We start from the raw sequence: 21,249 nt of genomic DNA on the forward strand, positions 1-21,249 counted from the left end.
CCACCTGCAGTTGATGGCCCAATGAATCTGTCATGAATGTATCCAAACATTATTTACAGTATTATGTCATGGGATTGACCAGGATTATATAAGTCACTACCAGCCTTTACATATTCAGTAGATCAGTCTGCAGTTCCTCTGGGACCAAACCGCCTGAGTCAACAAAGATCATGGTTGCCATGTGCTGTTTTTCATCTGCCAACTGAGGCCAACCTGGCAACCGGCTCCCTAAGCATAGCTAGATATTGGCATCATTAGCCACTGATTAGACACAACAGCACACATACAGGAGCTTCTTCAAGTCGATGGTTGCAAAAGATTCAGATTTAATGACTGGCTGCTGCACAACACTGTTGTCACATGCTCTGTTCTGTGCACATGCTAAATGTCTGTAGAGATTAGCTGTCATCCTCTAATGCTGTTAGGATTAAAGAGTCTGAGGTAAGAAAGAAGTTAGGGAAGGGGGGGGGGGATTCAGATAAATTTTGCTTTTATTCAACAATGCCATTAAATCGCCCGGCAAGTTCATTTCCAGCCTTTAGTGAAGTTGCATGGAAACAGCACTGTGAGCACAACTAAAAGCATGACTCTCAGCCTTCTTGTCTCACTGTAATGCAAAAACAACCAAAAAACACACAGACCACTTTTGAAGCACACTGGATGGTTCTGGGTGTGTCCTTCACCAGAGCACATTTTTCAGCCTAAATTGCCAGAAAAGATCCGATTCACTTATATTGGCAGCTATATAGTTTCAATAACTTTACTAAATGGCCTTTTCTTTGGATGTTATGTCATACCATTGTCATGTTTTGTGTGGAAAACGAACAAAATATAATAAACCAACTAGGTTAACTGGTAAGATTAACTTGTGCCCTTGAATTATTTAATGACATTTTTTTAAATAAATAGCAAAATCATAAATTAAGTTAATTATCAACTATTAAAGAAGTGTTAGGATTATGTTTATCTTTTAACTTTTTGACTGTTAAGTAAATTAGGTACAAAAGAAGTCATGACTGATTCAAGTATCTTGAGACTAGAATTTATCTGTATGTTAAAAAGGTAATTGGTGAGAAAAGCAATTAAAACTTGAAAAAGACATTTCTGGTTGATAAACAGACAATAATTTTAGACATAATAAAAAAAGGTGAGCAATTACTTCAGCAGTTTATCAATCAAACAATTAAAGATTCTGAGGTCACAAGAATGTGTGTTGTTTTTCTCCTCATTTATTATGATTGTGTTTTAAATACCTCTGAGCTGACTGTTAACCAGACAAAGTTGTGCCCAAGTATTTCATGACAGGCATTTGTCAACATTTTGATTAATAGGGAAATTGACCCTAATCTACTTTATGCTCTTTGGAACAACATCTAATGAGTATTTGATAAGTATGGTGTCTTAAAGTCACTACTGACACAGAGAATCAGCTGGAGGGTAACATCTTCCTACCTGAAAGCAAGAAGGATAAAACTGATGATGAGCTAAATGAATGGCACACTGACAGATAGCAACAGACGGCAAGAAAACACAGACTTTGGGTCAGTGTGGCCCAGAGCAGACAAGACTATATATAGATCCAATCCTCCTCCTACGGCTTACAGCCCTGAATCACACTGACCTGACCTGCCCTGCATCACCAAGCAGAGACACAGAAATACAATGAGACATAAAGTGAGAGACAGAGAAACAGAGAAGGAGGCAGGCTGACAGATGGAGACCTGCGGAGAAATGAGAAAGGAGGAGGAGGGTTTCTAACACGGATTTTGTAAGATCTCTCTTTTAGCTTCCTTCATCAGTAAGTGACTCCAGTCAGGCGGCCCGTCGCTGTGAGAGGTCAAGGCTGTGCCACTAGGTCAGTGCCGCAGATCATGTTGCCTACCTAAAGTCAACCGCATAATGACACAAGTTTCAACAAGAAACAGTCATATAGATGCTAAGGGGGAATAAGTCAGAACTAACACCCTATCTTCAAAAACCCTCACCTTCTCCACCTTTAATCAGCCACTTTTTGCATCTGTCCTCTGCAGCAGGCTAATTAGACAGAGACAGACCAGGTCTGCTCTACTGGTCCCCAGAGACAGTGGTACACTACTCCAACCCAGCTGAAGACAAGTGAGTCTACAGCCAGGTCAGCATCTCTGTGAGGTTGCACTCATGAAGGCTTATTTGTGATAAGGGCAAATTAATGGTGCTACGTTTTTTTTTTTTATAAATACAATTATTTCTATTCTATCCAAAAGATTTGGAAACAGCATGCCACATTTTACTTCCAATCAGAAAAAGGTCTAAAACACTGTAGCAGGACAGTAAATTCTCTGACAGTCGAGTAGCTACATGGACAGTAACTGACCACACCTCTTCACTAATGGGCAATAACAAACAATTAGCAAGCTCTTTAGTCACAGACAGTAAGAGACAGTGAGCTCTACAGGACAGGGACAGAGGAAACCCTTCTTTATTGAACAACAGAAAGATTTCTGTGAAAGGTTTCTCCTTTTCATTTTTAGTAGAGCCATTTAATGTATTTTTTTTGAAGTTGAAGAAACCTTTGTGTAAATGCTGTGACACAGGAAGCTTTTAGATAAAGGTGAGAACCCCAAAACTCATTAACTGGGTAGTGGTAATGTATCCACCCTTCTTTCTGTGGTATTTAATATTCCAGCCTTTGGGATCATAAAGAAGAGTCTCATCCCTCTTCTGCCAGGTCTCCACATGAGAAAGTGTAAAGGAGGTAAATTGTGGTCATATTTGTTATCCTGTTGGTCAGACAGAAGTTTTCCCAACTAAACGCTGCAAGAGGTCCTGGCAGGGAGACACAGGCTCCAGTCACAGCACTGCACAGCAACCTGATGTTAATGGTCTCTCCCAGCAGGTCAACTGAGGTCTGTTTAAGCTTTATTTAATGGCTCACCTTAACACAACCTGTAAGCCACACACACTGACTGAGGAGTTCTGTTTTGCATGCAAACCATAACAGAACAAAGAACCTACCGCAAAAACAAAGGATACTCAACATGTTGAGCTACCCTGATACCTCTCAGACTCCAACACACACAAACATACATACAGCTGTACTGTTGTTTTTCATCCAACTGCCTAAAATACTTACACTGTGGATTATCCAAATATCTTTAGCAGACATCCTTTCAGTTGATTAGCAGATTAATCACTGCAGCTCTAACCGATACAATTAGTAAATTTATATTGGGAGTCTTAACTCAGTCCAGTACAGAGTTGCAGAGTTACTCTGCAATGTTTCACTGTCTAGGCTTCAAATGTTTCACATGGTTCAGGTTTCACATGACCTCCACCTGTTTATAATCTGAGGCAAACAATGGTTGAACGTGCTTTTGTGAAGTCATTCCATCACATTTTTTTGGGTTTTATCAAATGAACCCTTTCATATGGAGTCCTGTTATCATGCTTCCAGAGAGCTAACACCACCCAACCAAAGACAGAGGTTGATTAAATAATGGTTTTCTGGACCTTTTTAACCTTCATTTTTCACTGAATTTAAACTGACAAAATCCCAGGCATTAGTGCTGCATCATCATCTCATCATTTTTGTCCAGTGACCCCAAACTAATGTTCTTACTTCAACAGGTCTTTTAAAATAATGGATCACAGCCGAAAGCACTCCAGCATGTAAAACTTACAGTCTAGATATAAACAGCATAGTTTCTGACGTTGCACGACTCGTGTTTTTTCCTTGTTAACAGCAGCGTGCTGCACGCTAAGCAAATGTAACAAAAGATTAAAGGTAAATTAGATTTATCTGTGCCAGCACACTGTGCTATGTTATTAAAAACATACAGATCACCATTATGACCCTGCTGCTAGTTTAAACTGAGTGCAGTGAGGTTAAGCAAATGTTATTATGCACCTTTGACAAATTAAAGGGTAAAGTGTACAAATATCCAACTTTACACTGATTTTTTTTCTTTGGTCTATTGTCAAGGATAACAAATCTGGGGTCAAATTAGATTGTGGGAAATGTAGGAACTAGTGAAGTAAAATACATTAAATAAAACAAATTACCTCCTAATTAAGAGGAACATTATTAAAAGGGATGTCTCCATCCTGTCAATAGTTTCTTTTATTAATAACCATCATACCAGCTTGCAGCACGTACATTTTGCAACGCTGACTTGAGTTGAGTTTAAAAATGTGTTACAGTAACACACAAATCACTAAGAATAGATTCAGAGGAAATATTGGCACATTTATTCCAACGATAAAAGGGACACTTGCCCGACAATAACCACTCACTGATGAGCACTTATTTAAACCAGCTCTCAGTGCCGATCTCTACAAAGAATTATGGCACACATTAACACACAAAGACCATGTACCTGTATGCTTTAATAAATAATGAATGATTTTCAATTACTAAGCAAGCACTGGGGTGTTAAGTTTCATGGAAGAGGTCGAGTTTGTTTTTTATGGACAGACCTGCCAACACATACAACTGGACAGCACATGGGCCTGACCTGACACAGTCCAGACTTCGAACACTTGGTAACAGCAATGAGCTGTGTGTTGTTGTGGCTGTTCCCTCTAAGGACTGCGTGTTTTTACTAACCTCAAAGGTTTAGTAGTGCATTCTTATGCTTGTTTACACTGAATATAACTGTCATTTACAAGCAAACTCCTGTGTTTTAATCTAAAATGATACATTTTGTTGCACAATTAGAAAAAGGGCTAACAGCAAACCTGTCTGATTTTGTGGCAGTTCACTTTATAATAATAATCCACAGCCTTTTACAAAACCTGCATCGTTCACACAAAAGTGACAGGGTAGCAGGCCCCAAATTGGACTTTCATTGTGAGCAGACTTTTATTATGAAAGGCTGTTATGATTGTAACCTTGGAGGCAGACACAAACGCACCAACTGTGCTGGTGGCGTGCCAGTCAACAGGAGCACACACACTTCAGCCAAACGACGCAGTCCTGCACTTGACTCCACTGAGCAAATTTATTGGAGTACTACAAACTGCTGCTAGAGCTACAGAGCAGATTTAAAGTGGGGATTATCAAATGATTTTAACTTGGCCAAGAGCCTGGAGACAGGTGTCATTTGTTTCTATTAAACAGACATCACTGAGAACAGAGATGCACAGAAAAAAGGACGATGAAGTGTGTGTATATGTGTGTGTATGTGTGTGTATGTTTGACTGTGGGTGGGTGTCATTGGTCAAACATCCTCCTCTTGTGAAAATAGCAGCCTTGTGCAAAGAACCCTTAGTGTAAATGGAGATAATGACAACAAAGGGTGAACAAATATTTACACAGCTCACCATGTTATGTGTCCATGTGTGTGTGTGTGTGTGTGCGTTTCTTTACATTTAAAAGCCAAATTGGGATGTCAGTGTGGTGCCCTGGTTACGCCCAGTTTGCATTTTATAAAACGGACAGTCAAAACCAATAAAACCAATATAATCACATATGCAAAGTGACATGTTCGAGATGGAACCGTCTGTGCATGGGTAAAAGCAGATTAGTGAGTAAAATGAGACCCAGTGAGGGATGTAGTGAAGCAAGGCAGAAAGAGCAGCGTTTAGAAATATGCAACTCATAACAAAGTATAATGTGGCAGTATCAAAACAAATGAAACATGAAGGCCACCATAACTGGTAAAAGTATTCAAAACCTCCTCTCTGTTATCCCTGAAATAGTTTCAACTTACTATTTGCTATCTTTAACTGCACTGGCTTTCCATGAAATCACAGGGCATTTTTAACACAACTAAGAATAGGTCACATTTTCTATGTTAAGATTCATCTTGTGGGTGATGTGAGAATCTAAAAAGATGTGTTATGGACTGCGTTTGTTGAATGTTCTTTAGAAGAACATAAACACACACATGGTCGGAAATTGTGCAGCATATTTTACTTTTTTTTTTAAACATCATTTACTGTTTGACAGCTGTGTGTTCTCAATGTCCTAACATTTGAGGAGCTGAGACATGCATTGTAAGTGTTGACTGTGCTGCACTGTGTTAGTATTCACTGTATATGACAACCTGTGAATACAGTGACCCAGATTACGTAAGGTTGGCTGTCATGTGTGAAGGATTGCATGAAATGTAAGCTAGCTGTTGCCACGGTGACAATCTGCTTGATGGACAGCATGACAGGGAGTGTGTGTATGATCAGGAATGGATTATCCCCTAAGAGATGTGGACGCATATGTATACAGACATGTACACAAACACACACAGACGCTTTCACAAACATGATCCTCTGCTGAACAAATCAACATCTAATCATTTTGAATATTTATTTTACAGGATGACCTTGTTTACTAAAAAAATGTTATGCACAACAGCAAAAAATATAACACGAACGTTCACACAGGTAAAGGTACAGCTATAAAATCTCCAATAGTGTGAAATATCAGAATGTATAAGATAGGATATAGGACGGAAAAAAACATCTTGCACCCAGATCCTAGAGCTGTTACTTTTCTCAAAAACCAACAATTATTTTTGCTACTGAAACTTCATTAAAAAATAGATCAAATAGATAATTTGCAGAATCCTAATCCTCAATTTGAAAATACATAATTTGGAGACTGACATTTTATGCCTAGATTTTTGCTTAAATCTCACATAAAATCAAGGATGAGGCTGCTTTGACAGCAGTGTAGGAAGACATGGATAGAGGACAAAAGCACCTGTTCAGCTTAAACAGTGTAGGGATTACTCATGAGGGTTGAAGCCAAAAATGGCGAAAATGTGAAAGCCCTTGTGAACTGGAATGCTTCGCAGCATTTACAAATGTTAGCATGTTATGTTAGAACAGCTCATAAAACATGATAGGGATATAAGAAAAGCAAGAGAAGAGCAACAACCAATAAAGACATAAAGAGTAAAATACCTGCATGTAACCTGCATCATGCTTGCCCACATGATATGATCCCATTCACACACACACACACACACACACACATTATTACATTATGCCTCTCCCACTTGTGTCTGCTGCTTTATAGCCTTCCCAGTCTTCCAACTGTTGCAATAAATAATCTCAATAAAAAAAACCTCTCTATTTAGGGAACAGTATCATTCACTTGCTGGTTACTTATTTGCCTGTAAAGTTTAATATGAGTCTGAACTGCATTCAATTCCAATGCTGTGCCTCCACAAGAAGGTTCTCAATATATCCATTAACAATCCGCCTGCAAATTACAGTCCAATGTGACATAAACATATAGATTCCATCATTATCTCATCATGTTTTACAACGAATGACAAAACTCTTGAACATTCTATATCTCATTCATATAACAGCCTACCACATAGTCCACTCTGTATGATATTTCAGTCAAGAACCTTCTCCAGGCTCCATGTATGAACGGATTTGCTGCCACTGTCCCTACAAACTGGACTTCGCTCATGACTCACACACACTGACATGACAGCAACCGACAAGGAAGTGTACGCATAGACATACACTTAAATGGACACACATGCACACACCTGAGATTCTCTGATGTAATGTAATCCAATGAAGTGTTGGCAGACAGCCTTCTCTCTGAGACAAGCAGAGGTGATGACCACTGACAGAAGACGTCCAAACATTGTAGCACTAAAACCAGCTTTTGTTTTCACACCATTGATGCACACCTTAGACTTTCTCCCCATCTATGTTTCTGAATTTAAGGTAAAATCCACAAAACTATAAACTGTAAATAAAGCCATCGTAAATCTCCTGAAAAACTGGAGCAAAAAATATCTCAAACATCACCAGTGCAAGATGTCAACACATGCTTCTGTGGAATTTTAGCTTCACTTTCCCACAATGGGAGGAAATGACCAGTAATCTTTGTAAACGATCTATGTTGGATGTCCTATCAAGCAAACCATGCAATTAAAAGACTTGGTCTATATGGGCAGTTTAAGAAGAAGATAACATTATCAAGCTCCTGTCACATATACACGTGATTAAACTCTTTCAGTGATGATGTAGAAACATTAAAACTACTATAGCACCCACCATTTGTTTAATCATGAATAATTTGCAGTCTGAGTGACCAGATTCACTTTCTAGTAACTAATCCACCTCCTCAAAAGTAACAATCCCATCCTCATTTCCAGTTTGTGTTCAGTACTGTAAAGCAAATAAAAATTTTATTCAAGTTGGCTCCCACATGACGCCATATGCCTTTCGGACAGGGGGGATAACGATGAGCACAAGAGAGGGAAAAAAGAGGGCAACATGAATATGACAGAAGGAGAGTCTTGGAAAAACACACTGAACCCTGGGACACACACAACACTTGTGTCAAAGCCTTGATAAGAAAAGAGGAAGGGCTGCAGGAAGACCAAAACTATGAACTATTTGTGTGATGGAACATGTAACCCTGACAGTCTCACCATCTTTTTCCATATCTACATCCTTCTCTTTCCATATATTACTCTATCACTCTCTCTTTCTCATCAAATATTCACAGTTGGTACCATTAAACATTCACTGCGTAGCACTGCTACGTTTATCTGCCCCTCCGCCAATCAGCCTGCAGCACGCACACATGAAGCCTACCAAAACCCTAAAAAACTACAACACACACACACATCGTGTGCCTGCGATGCGGCAGCTTTGCAGAGAAGGGGGAGACTAAAGGAGGAGAAAAGGAAGGGAATTGTGGCCACAGCAGAAATGAAACAAATCAGGAAAGGAAGCAGAGAAAATAAGTCTGAGGGTCCACTCTTCAGTTCTTGTCCGTGTTCAGTAAGAACAGAGCAGCCATGCACCTCAATAATTCAATAGCAGGATGAGTGCCGCCAGCCTCTCTCTTTCTCTTTCCCTGACATCACAAGGCCTTACCTAACAGTGTAAAAATACACTCACTTCACAGTTGAACCTAATATGTGACACATAATTGTAGCTAAAAATATCATAAAACATTGTTGAGGTAGATTACACTCTGAACAGAGTTTACTTTGGTCATTTCAGTACATCTACAAAGAAAACATTTTATTGACACAAAATGTGTACTTCCAGAGTGCAATGGTAGAGTGGCACTCTACCATTGCACTCAATAAGCTATCAGAGGATCTCAGGAACATAGTTCCTCGTGGTAAGAGTCAGGACATATAAACGGGCATTTCCATTCTCAAACAACCGTTTAAAATATGTGAAAGTTTCACAGATAATGAACGTATTTCCTTCCTTAAATGGAAAGAAGCTTGGATGGACATTAGCATTGTGTAAAAAAAAAACAACATAAACAACTGAACCAGGCTCCACTCTTAAATGCAAAAGCATTATGCAAAAATAGACTGCATGAGTCAATTAAATACACATCAGTACACACTCCTGGTAGATTCTTCAGAATGTGAACAAGCCAATTCTACTGTTTACCTCACACATGCTGCCAGAGGAAATAAAACAACAGCCGCTGAGATAAATATCCAGACCTATAAACCCTGTCACACAAACCTATAAACTACAGTTCAGTGGTATCATACATGCATTAATCAAACTGGCCTCCCTGCCTTAAATTCTATCTTCACCCTGCCACCTGAAGAAACATTTCAGTGCCCTCCATCTCTAGGTAAAACATTCGACACAAATGTCAGCAGTTTTTCAGTTGATAAAAGATCTTGAAAATGTAAACTAGATACCTGCTTTTATGCCAATGACCAAAAACGGATTTCTCAACCATGTACTAAACTGCAGCTCCCTTCACCAGGTGGAGTCCAGGTCAGGTTTAAATACAGCTGCTGTATTTTATATGGCATCAGCCAACTATATATAATTTTAAAGCACAACGTTTTGTGTTTTAAATGGTAAAAACCCAAGATACCAATACCACAGCAATTACATGAGGATGAACTTTGAGGGGTTACATCTGGCCATACTCTCCCTGCATAATGTATATTACTAATTAAATACCAGCCACCATGTGACATTTTAAAAATATTTACTCATCAAGTTGACTCATGGGTTAAGACAATGCTCAACAGATTGTTGGTGCTTTGCATCTGTCTATAAGCTGAGTGTAAATTTATTTTTGGATCAAACCTGGCATTTATACAGGAAGCTCAACCCAATTTCTTATAGGTACTCTTTTTTACAAGCACATTACTTTATTAATTTAATCCTATTACAGACCGCATGAATTGCCTGTTTTATGACATGAGTACACAAACCCACCCTGATGTCCTGTCTGCCCTCATACAGTACATCAATTGAGAACAGTCTGCAGATGTTATTCAGGCCAACCTTGTATGTTTGCAGTTCAATGTAAGTGTGACTGTCACTGTGACTATGTAAAGACTAGACTTAACAGATGCATGTCTCATATCTAACTGAATAACTTTACTGCAGACTAGTGACTGTCAGCTCTGTAAATGGAGTTACCATCAAAGTGGCTGACTTCCTCTGACAGTATGTGCACATATGTGTTTGGTTTTCACACAGTGAGATGACCTACTGTATTGAAGCTTCGGTCAAAAAAGGAGATATGAAAGCATCTTATAAGTGTTCCTCTTTTTTGGATTTTTAAACTGTAACCACAGACTTCTGGCACTTTATCTCAGAGCAAAATAAATTCAAGGCTCTATGTGCAAAGTCATAGCTCATTACAAAGCCAAAGGAACTCTATCTCACCTTCTCATTAGATTACATACAAAAGCATGTGGGAGCCCTCCACCTCTAAAGTACAAGTAACAGCAGCATAAGCACACTTCCCTTCTTAGCTTCTGCTTCCTATGATTTTTATCAGCCAGTCACTGTAGCCTCAGGCTAACAGTAATCGTGGTTATCTACTTCTGTAAACGGATGCTTAAGTCATCACTGCTTATCATGTATGTATGTATGAAATACAGTATTAGCAGCCTGAACTATCAGCAGCAGTTTTCACAAGACGTTCATAAAATATAGACATTTTGTACTGTCACAAAGAACAACTTTCAGATTCAGATCTTTCTGAATCAATTAAGACTTAATTAATTAACTTTCACCATGTAGTGGTTTGTGTAGTCATGCTAGTGAAGTCAATCCAACTATGTTTCTGCACTCTGGTAAAGTTAAGTTGCTAATAAAGCCTCACTTCAACTACATTGATAGTAGCATTTACTAAAAGCACGCTGCTAGTTTGCAATTTGGAAGCTTTTAATGTGAAACATTATGAATAGTGAGACATAAGATAGATATGCATCCGTAAACTACAATAGGACTGACCCCTGAAATAGGAACATGGAAGTAAACCTCCCAAACACAGAGGTATGTGCAAGCTGCACATTGGGTTTCTATACATAGTCCTGTACAGACACGCAATTTAAACAGGCACAGACAGGAGAAACATAAATACCATCAGGTACCACAGCCACGTGTGAAACCGTAGTCAAAATGCATGTCATTGCGGGTTGGTTGACATCATCTGGTACCAGTGGAGTGACCCAGGTTAATGAACAAATCCTTAAAGGCCAAATACAGGGCAAGAAAATCCACCTACCAGCACCTCTAAACTCACTAATTAACACATATCTCATCTGTTCGCTTGAGCACATGCATGTGCAGCCACATGACCCATCCATAATCGTTGACCTCGCTACCAATGTGTTCTGCCTGAGCCACAGAGAAAAGGGCTTAATCCCGCCTACGCACGCACACACATTCACTCACCCAACTATACCCACACACCCCCACACATCAACAGACAATACTCCAAACGCAGGCATTAAACCATCGATGCCTATGTTATTGTACATGCATATGGCATACACTGTATGCACTGTATGTAAGTGTGTCTGTTTTCTAGCAAGGAACTCCAGCTGCTGCAGCACTGCTGGTATCAGTACTGCACATGTGCTGGGCAGCACTGACATAAACATTAGGTGTTCTGAATGTTTTAAATGTTGGCAGTCTTGCTGCATGTTTTTTTGGCTTTGGTCTCAATTCATAGTTACACTGAACCAAACGTAACTGCAGATAAAGGTATTCTGTATTCTAATTTTGAGCAGAGACATTCTATAGCAAAGAGTATTTCCTAGTATTTATGTCTCATTATTATAAATGGTGGTACATTCCCTTTACCCATAACATATTATTGCCACAGCAAAGTGATGATAAATATGCAAATTTAGTGAAATTTAGTAGCACATTTCTGTGAATTCTGTTAAGAAGGCAACTTTATTTTTGTAACTAATCTATCACTGCAGGACAAAGCGGGTTCAGATGATGGATGCTACTCTTATACGGCTGTGTGTGTAAAAGACACTAAAGTCTGTAAACTCTGTAAAACATGTAGAACCATTGTAGTTGAGTAATAACGTTTATCTTTCTTTTCCATTTAAAATCCATTTGGCTGGCATGGAGGATTGTTTACAAGCTATCAGATCATCTCGACTGCTCATCTGTCCAGCTTCTACTTAGCTCCATTCCTAGATCTCTGTAATTAATTTAGTGAGCAAAATTTTACAATAATATAAAGAATTATCCTTTAAAATGAGGGCTTCTTATCTCAATGACACTTACACAGTGAGTGTGAGGTTGAGGCACACACCCCATGCTTCTCATGTTCATGAAAAAACACAGTGGCAGCACATTTCAGCTCTGATTAAGGGCAATGTGCACTGAAGGAGAGACTATTGTGTACTTGCATTTCAGCATGTGAAACTATATACCAACAGGGTCTAAGTGTATGCACTGTGTGTATAAAAACCACTAAGTAGGTGAGAAAAAAAAGTGCAACTGTGTTTGTGTTGTGAGAAAAAAAAACAGTCATCTATATGTGTGTGTGCTTGTGTGATAATTGTAACCACGACCAGCATGCACACACACACACACAGAAATCGGTCTCTGCCAGACAGCCTATGGGATGAAGAGTTTCACCCCTGCTGTTGCCGGGTTACTAGCTCCAGACCACTGCCAAGACAGCCATCCACACAACACACACACAGCCGATGAAATCGGCTGGTGAAAAGGGTTTTTAAGATCTTTGCGTAAATCAATCTTTTGTTTACAGAGAAGGGAGGGGACGAAAGAAAAAACATTAAAAGAAAGGGAAATGACATGGGCAGGGTGTCTGAGAACCATGGAGGGGGGAGACAGAGCAATTGAGCAGCTATCCTCTGGGAAAAGAGCAGCCCAATCAGTCCTGGACTGGCCCTGATCTGTGTCTCACATCATCGCTCAACCTTCAGTGGACCGGTCTGACGTCTACTTGGACAAACATGCAGCACACACACTGTCTGTCACACACACACCAGCCAAGACAAAATGAGATACAGTGGAATACATGTGCAAACACAAACACATGTGGTAACCAAAACAGCCCATAGACATGATGCTTAACTACGACCCCGTACAGACTGGGGAAAGTCAATCCAGCTGAGTGGGATAGCTTTAAGGCTGGATACGTTCAGACCGGCTATTGCACACATGTGTTAATCCGGCTCTATCCGGTGTCTATGCTGTCCTCCAAACCTCTAGGTGTCACATTGTAAAATCCAGACCCCGTTAAGACCGGGGTAGGATCAGGTGTGTGCATGCGTTGTGCTTTGTTTCATTCATTCTTTTGGGTCCAAAACGCAGTTTATTCATTTCTAGTTATGTTAAAAAATAAACCCCGGCAAAGCTTTCGTAGTTTGACGGATGTTTACACATGGCTTTTGTACGCGACATGGATATTGTCTCCGTGCACCAGGAAGTTGCTAACTGGATTCGCTAGCCACATTTGCGTTCAGACTTTAGCCTGATTTCAGCGGATTGAAATCAATCCGGTTTTAAAGGTAGGGTAGAAGATTTTGAAAACTCAGTGAGAGTCAGCCAGATTTCTAAAGTAAACACACGCCCCTTTCTCTCTGAGTTCACCCCGAAGCCACACCTCCCAACCAGTCTGTGACTTCGGCCATCATGCACGTACCTCTCTGGTGCGCGCAGAGCAGGAAGAGAGTGACAACCAGCCAACTATACGTGCAGGTGCGCCTCGTAGGATTGGCTGATGTTTTTAGCGTTTTATAGCTTCTACAGATGATTCATATTCTTCGTTTTGAAGCGAAACTGCCGAACTAATCGGTTGCTATCGGATTCTAAAGAGAAGTTACACTAATTTAACAAAAAGTGCATCAGAAGGAAATCTCCTACCCTACCTTTAACTGGATATGAGCTGCTCAGATTGAGAAAAAAAAATCCACGTCTGAACGGGGGTCTACATGGCAGATACAATGCACACACACACACAAAACAGTGGCAAACTACCAGACAGACATTTGATCTGACAAAAAATAAAAGCTTAGCTCTACAAGTTGAACAAACAGAGAGCTAATTAAAACACTGTGAGAACATACAAAAAGCTGAACGCTAAACCAGACAACCTGGGGATTCTTCTTAAACCTGTTAGGTCTGTCTGCTCACATATCTCACGGTTTTCTCTAATTCTGTAAGATGACAATATTGTCATGAGCGAAAGAAGCCTAAACTACTCAAATAAACCAGAACTGTCCTCTATCTCATCCTGAGAGGCTGCTAACAGTTGAAGATATTTCAGGCTTGAGCTGGTGCACATGCAATCCTCTGTTACAGACCAACAGCAACTATAACAAACCAAAAAAGGTTACAGACAACTGCCAAAGCCCACTGAACCTCTCTGTACGACTTAAACCGCAGCAGCCCTGCTCTGCCAAGTGGCCTCTAGCTTTTCAGGAATCTCTACTGACAAGGACAGATCGCCTGGCTCTCTGCTCTTAAGGAAACAAACTGACTTCACTGAGCTGCCACAGCAGCCCACTGTTGTCAGCTTTCAGTCTGCATACATTCTTGTTGCTAGTTGACTGTAATGCTGGCCTACACAGTATATATCTGGCTAAGACTTACCTCTGGCCGAGAGCTTTTTTGTGTTAATAATTTTAGCAGCATACTCCTGGCCAGTGGACTTTTTGACGCATCGGCGCACGACGGAGAAGGCACCCCTGGAGCAGAAGAGAGATCACAGATGACGGATCAGTGAAACATTGTGTGTCACAGGGAAAAGTGCATAGCTGTGCTCTGAACTTATCACACACACACAGACACACACACGGAGGGCATGCATGAATCACATACACCTAAAGAGAGGGGAAAGAATGGAAGACATCACATGTATAATTAATACAGTCTGATTTTCTGAGTATGAGAAGAGGTCCTGGTTACTAGTGCGTGACAAGGGAGGGCTCACTGTGAAGGGACCCGGTCATTAGCTGGCAGGGAGAAAGGTGAGCAGGGCTGCAGGAGAATGAAGCCACTGAGAGGTAGAATTAACACGTATACTCTCGGCTTCGCTGCATTTTTACACAGACGCCTTCTTTAAAGGCTGTGTTGGTAGGCGGAGCAGCTCTATTTGCCACACTCAGATTAAATGTTACAAAGTGGCTTCGCGGTTAGCGCGCACACTATAGCCCATGTTCCATTTCGTGTTAAAATATGCAGCCTCTTCTCCTTCTTCTTCTTCTTCTTCCTGATTTTTGCCCCTGCAGTCTGCTTAGAAATGCACACAAACAGAGCTGAACGGGACCCCGGAGATGCCACCAGGCAACGGGTGAATGCAAACGACTTTTATGCGTGCTACCTGCAGACAAATTAACACACAACTTGGACCTATAGGCGGATGTTTCGCACCTTTACGTTTACAAAGACGCACAACCGTGTGTACACCTTTAAAAACACACAGTCAGGATTAAACACACGGACCTGCCGACAGCTTATTGTTGCGCATGGTGAGGCTGCAGAGCCTTCCCTATCCTTTCTTTTTTTGACAGCTATTCTCCTGTCTTGTCAACACTGAAGTAATTACGCACAATAGCAGCAGCAGCAGAGGAGAAAAACGTGCTAACACACACACACACACACACACACACACACACACGCATACAGACTGAATGCAACAAGAGCAGCAGCAGCAGCAGCACTGGTGACGGTCGCTTACTTTCCGAGTTCCTCATACAGCTGATATTCGTCTGTGAATCTGGTCGAGGTTACAACTGTAGCCATGTTGACTGAAGTGAAGGGGAGAGGGGGGAAATCGCCTCGCGCTCCAGTGGTCGCCTCGCGCAGGTTTCGGGAGGAGAACAAGTGAAGCACAGAGGGGGAAGAGAGAGGCTCGAGCTCAGAGAGAGGAGCAGGGAGTAGGAGGGGAGAGAGGAGAGGGAGGGAGGGAGGAGAGAGAGGGGTAACTGTAGTAACGAAGATCTTCTATGGAGAAGATGAGTCACTCTGTGCTGGGAATGAAAAAAGACAAACCCAAAATGGGCGTTACCGCACAAGCGCTTTGTGCATTTCTTTTTTTTTCATTTGATCCATTATATATTTTATTTTGAAATTAGTTTAATACAACATTTACCTGGATGCGATGATAAACGCACTGGCTTTTCCAAAACATGTGCTCAAGTCTCAGAGGAAATGAAAGTCACAAACTTTAACTTTACCCCACAGAGGACAGTTTTCAGCTGATTTCCAAAATTAAGAAGTGAAATTAAACCGTGATACAAGTTTTGTATTAATGTTTAAAAATAAGAGTATCAATAAAGTCGTTCTTCCTTCTAAGTAGGACTACTGTCCAAATAATGCAGTTGGCTGTGTGTGGTTCTTCTTGCCATTTGAAAATCAGCACACTAATCTAGTCTGGAATGTTTTTTGTTTGTTTGTTTGTTTGTTTGTCTGTTATCTATCATGGCTAAATCCAAGTAAAAATGTATGGTTGAAGTCCTCACGTTCTCCTCCTGTATTACACTCCTCGACTCGTGGATTTCTCAGACCAGAAATAAGCGCAGAGTGAGACCTCAGTCTACTGTTTCCTCTCTGGCAGCAGCAGTGGTAGAGGTGGGATGCAAGCCACGCGAGATCTTTTTCTTTTCAGTTTTGCCATCTCTCCCCGCTCCATCTCCAGTTTGTATGCACAGAGGTAAAGCTGACACCAGAGCAGCTAAAAGAATCAGCACTGTTCAAGTCATGCACTGAGATGTGGCGCCGCAATATTTTAATGCTGGCACAGAGCAATGAAGCTGCATGCCCATAAACTGTTGGTTTCCATGTCAGAAAAAAGAGAGCATCAGTCACGGTTTGGACTGTGTCACCAGGAGACAATAGTTTCCCATTTTATGCCGTCATCAAAAAATAATATTCACTTATTTTTTTGTTTTATTTTCCCTCAAATTTCTGTTTGTCAGTTTTTTCATGAGGAGCATCTTGAAGATAGATGTGAAGGCCATACCTACAGCTTAAAAGCACCTAAATCATTTGCTATTCACCTTTACTGTTCAGTCACTGTGGCACAACAATTGACCTTCCCCTTCACAGCTTAATGCACAGGCCTTGCTGTGCTCCATAGTACTCACACAGCTTCTCCAATGCAGTGATTGATGTCTTCATTATAATGTTTACATTATTTTTGGACACAAAATCTTTTATGAGAAATGTGCAAATAGAGACATCTTCCAATTGGGTGTCACATGACACTGAGTAGATACAGCTGTATGATAATAATTTATACCCCTTATACCACCTCATTCTTCCTGTTGCAGTTTTCCATTGACTCCACCACACACATACTTTTAATGTCTTTAACTGTATTACTGTGATGTCTCATGTTGTAAACTATTTCCTCTGGACTGACAGCTATGAGCCCAAATGGAATGATCATAAAACACCCACTACACTTACTATGATAAATACACTGTGAGCAAGAGAAAAATTAGCTTATTTGCAGTTTTATGGATTTTAACTGTAAGCTAGAGCACCCCTGTATAAGAGATTGGGAATTATATGAGTTATGTAATGGCCTGCTGTGTTGTAAAGGTTTATCTGAGCTTCCATGAATATCTCATGAAGGGTATTAATATATTCTCTTGGCACCATGTTCAAGTGTGTATGTGATTAAAGCTGCGCACAGTGCAGTGAGGTGGTGTGAGGAGCTCATGTAGAAAAATGATTTGTGTTTGATGTAGATTACTAATAAATGACTGATCCACATTTAATAGCCAAACATTGTTTCTGAAGCTTTTGTTCCTATCATATGATCTTCATCAGCAGATTGACATCTGCAGTTGCATATATTTGTATCAGCAGGAAACCTTGTATCCTAATATCTAACCTTTGTTTTTAAAATTGAAATATCCCCATTTTTATTATAGTAAAATAAAATATGGTTGTGCATATTCCCTCTTCTCATTCTTTCTGTGCCTTGTCTTGAAACAGTGATTCACACAGTGTTTAGAGAGCATTGCCAGCTATTAATGAGTGTTTGCAGTGAGCACAGGAGCAATGCTACCACTTTCTGCCATAATTACAGGGAGCTGCTCTGATATGAAAGCATAATTAGTGAGGGTGCAGAGGTACTGTCCTATTAATTGCTGAATAGCTGTGTTTCTCTGTGATGTGCCTGTCAGATGAGCCTCGGACAGGCTGTGCAGTGGCAGGTTGAAGGGTGGGCGGTAATGGTGGAGTGCAGTTCAGCAAATCTCAATATTCAGGCTCGTGGCCTCTTCAAATGACGCTATTTCTCTTCTTCTCTCTTTGAGTTTCAAGATTATTATTTTTTCAAAAAATAGTTTCCCCTCTAATTGTGTTATTTGAGTAGGTGATTGATAGAGGCCCTGGATATGGAAAAAAATGCACTACTAGATCAGAAGGGAATAAAGATGTCATTTAATAAAAGGCATAAAAATGTGAATCAGCTATGGGCATTTTTCTTTTGTTGATTGTCAGATTTTCTTTTAAGAAGCACATTAGGTTGTCTCAGCTTCACATGCTCTAAAAGTCATTGGTGTTGTAACTGCAGTCTCGTGGAGTCATGAAGGCCAAAGGGGAATGACTCATTCAACAAGAATGTCTTCAGCTTTGGCTCATGGCTGCTGTACATATCTCTCACCCCTTATGCTGCAATATCACAGGTCTCTTGTGGTTTTGAGGTGTTTATGTGTTGACAAACACCCTGGGGTCAAGCCCTCTTGTTTTCCTGCTGAGCTGTGCAGAGGCTGCTCACTGGCCACCAATCAGGTTTTAACCTTTACAGTTTCCCTGGGATCTCCCTGTCATGGACAGTACATTATAGTGGATCTATTACCTTTCTTTGTCAATTACCAAATCATTACATTGTCCAAAGTAAGCATTTAACAGTACATCAGGGTGATTGTGGTGCTTAATGGGCTGCAAGTTACAGTGCCAGAGACACTATTCAGCGTCTCCCTATCGAGTCATTTGTATCACACCACTCTCTCTGATTGACTGCATGGAAAAACCTGCATTTCCTTCCAGGCACATCTAGAATACAGTGTCACTCACAAGACAACAACAATATCAGTGAAAAACAGAACCAGGAGTCTTCACCTCAACAAAGATCTGAAGTCAGTCTCACCTTCAACTGATTATCCAACAGTGGATGTGACAGCTCCCTCCTACATACTGGGGAGCGTTGCGTGTTCATACATGCATGTTTGTGTGTGAGCGTGTGTTGGCGTGACACCTCCTCTGTGATTTATATCCTCTGACAGAGACTTATTTCTGCAGGCCTTTGTGGTTTTCTGGGAATCAGATGTGTGGGCATCTAACAATTGTTATCACCAGTGCCTCACATTCATATGGCTCATCAAAAATATCCTTATGTGTGTGTGTGTGTGTGTGTGTGTGTGAGAGAGAGTGTGTGTGTACCTTCAGCTTCAAGGTTCCTTGGAATGGTGTCATACCAGTGATAAAGTCTGTGCACATATAGATTCTTAAGAATGTGTTTGTTTGCTTGACTTCTAGTAGCTCCATAAAAATGGAGGTGAAAGAAAAATGTTTGTACTAGTGTTTGCAGGCTACTCTTCTTAAATTACTCAAGCATGTTCATAATCATATATAATATGATCACTGACTTGTAACCCTGCAGATTTTTTTCTTTTTTTTGAAGACTTTTCAGGTTTGGGAAGTTTTTACCACACCTGTTACTGTGCCCTTTATTTTGACTACTGGCTACACCAGCGATGAGGGAAATGATAAGCAGTATGACATGATAAACATTATAAACAGTATAAAGTTTTAGCTAAATTATCTCAAACAGCCAGTCCTTCAAACTTTGCAGAGGACTCTCTGTTGCTTTTTTTTGTAAAACCACTTCCTGTATGTTTTCTCGCCTTCTTGTTGTTGAAAAAATGAAGAGGCCAAAGCAGCTCTAAAGTTGAATCAATGCAAATGCACAGCTAACCTAACCTGATCTGGGACTCCTCCTCTCATCCTTGAATAAAATGCAGAAACACAAAGGCATAATTATACAATACACATTAAGCTATAAAAAGGTTCATAACACTCTGGTCACTATAGTCACTGTCATTACACCATTAACATGAATATCACAATGGTATCTTGGCACAGAGCAGGTTCTTTCAAGACCTTCAAAGAAGGGGTCAAACCGTTTGTTGAAAAGTAAATGTTTTCGGACTATTTCTATATTTTGTGGGAACCAGTGATCTTGGGGTTGAGAGCCAAAGACAGCGTGGGGAGGTCAGAATCACTATGTCACCGTTAACAAAATATAAAATATGTGCAGCCTTATCCTTTCACTGTATATATGTGTATGCAAACTAAACAAGACTTTTTAATCTGATCTACAAGCATTTCAGACACGACGACAGCCCCCTGCAGCCTCCGAGGAACTCTCTTCCCTCCTCCCACTCTTTTCATTTCACTGTACGCCACAGAGCTCGGCTAATACTTCTAACTCGATCTTCTAAATGAGCACGAACAACTGAGTAGGATGAGAAGCAAAAAAAAGAAAGACAAGGAGTGTGGTTTGCAGAGAGAAAGAGAAGAAAGAGCAGAGAGCTTAGGGATAAAAGGAAGAGGGAGAGATGGTGACAGAGGGAAGAGGAGGAGGAGGGGGAGGCGAGTGTGAGGGTTGACCAGAGGGGGAAGAGATGGTGGAGAAGGACAGTTGAATATTCATTATCAGGCCACTGGGGAGAATCTAAAGCACTGTTGCTACTGTGTGTGGGATCGCAACTGACACTCGAGCCCAGAAACTCTATACACATAAACGCAAGCACACACACACGCATGCACGCACACACCCATACGCACATCCACATCAAATCTGAACCTTAAATGTCTTTTTTTTCAACACTTACATAAAAACCAGGTCGATTATCAAAGGGTCCCAAAATGACATGTACAACTGCCTGCAGTAGTCTAAAGGGCCATTTGGGGCCATTTTTCTTTATCAGCCTGCTTTGATTTCCCGTTGCTGTTTGGTTGGACGTAGGCAACAAACATTGTTTTTGTTTGGAA

The 21,249-nt window shown here is 40.6% G+C and overlaps 1 protein-coding gene across 16 annotated transcripts in view; it reads right to left on the reverse strand.

The window, feature by feature from the left end:
- camk2g2 (calcium/calmodulin-dependent protein kinase (CaM kinase) II gamma 2) overlaps positions 1 to 16,098 on the reverse strand; it is a 42,187-nt gene extending 26,089 nt beyond the window's left edge. For all 16 annotated transcript variants that reach the window (XM_028423391.1, XM_028423390.1, XM_028423380.1 and 13 more), the window contains exons 1-2: positions 15,917 to 16,098; positions 14,830 to 14,924 (exon numbers count right to left, since the gene is read on the reverse strand). In XM_028423391.1, the coding sequence (XP_028279192.1) occupies positions 14,830 to 14,924; positions 15,917 to 15,981 (160 nt within the window). In that variant the 5' untranslated portion in view covers positions 15,982 to 16,098. The remainder of the gene's footprint in view (positions 1 to 14,829; positions 14,925 to 15,916) is intronic.
- Positions 16,099 to 21,249: the final 5,151 nt, after the last annotated feature.

This window comes from Parambassis ranga, chromosome 15 (genome assembly GCF_900634625.1).
Source record: "Parambassis ranga chromosome 15, fParRan2.1, whole genome shotgun sequence".
NCBI lineage: Eukaryota > Metazoa > Chordata > Actinopteri > Ambassidae > Parambassis > Parambassis ranga.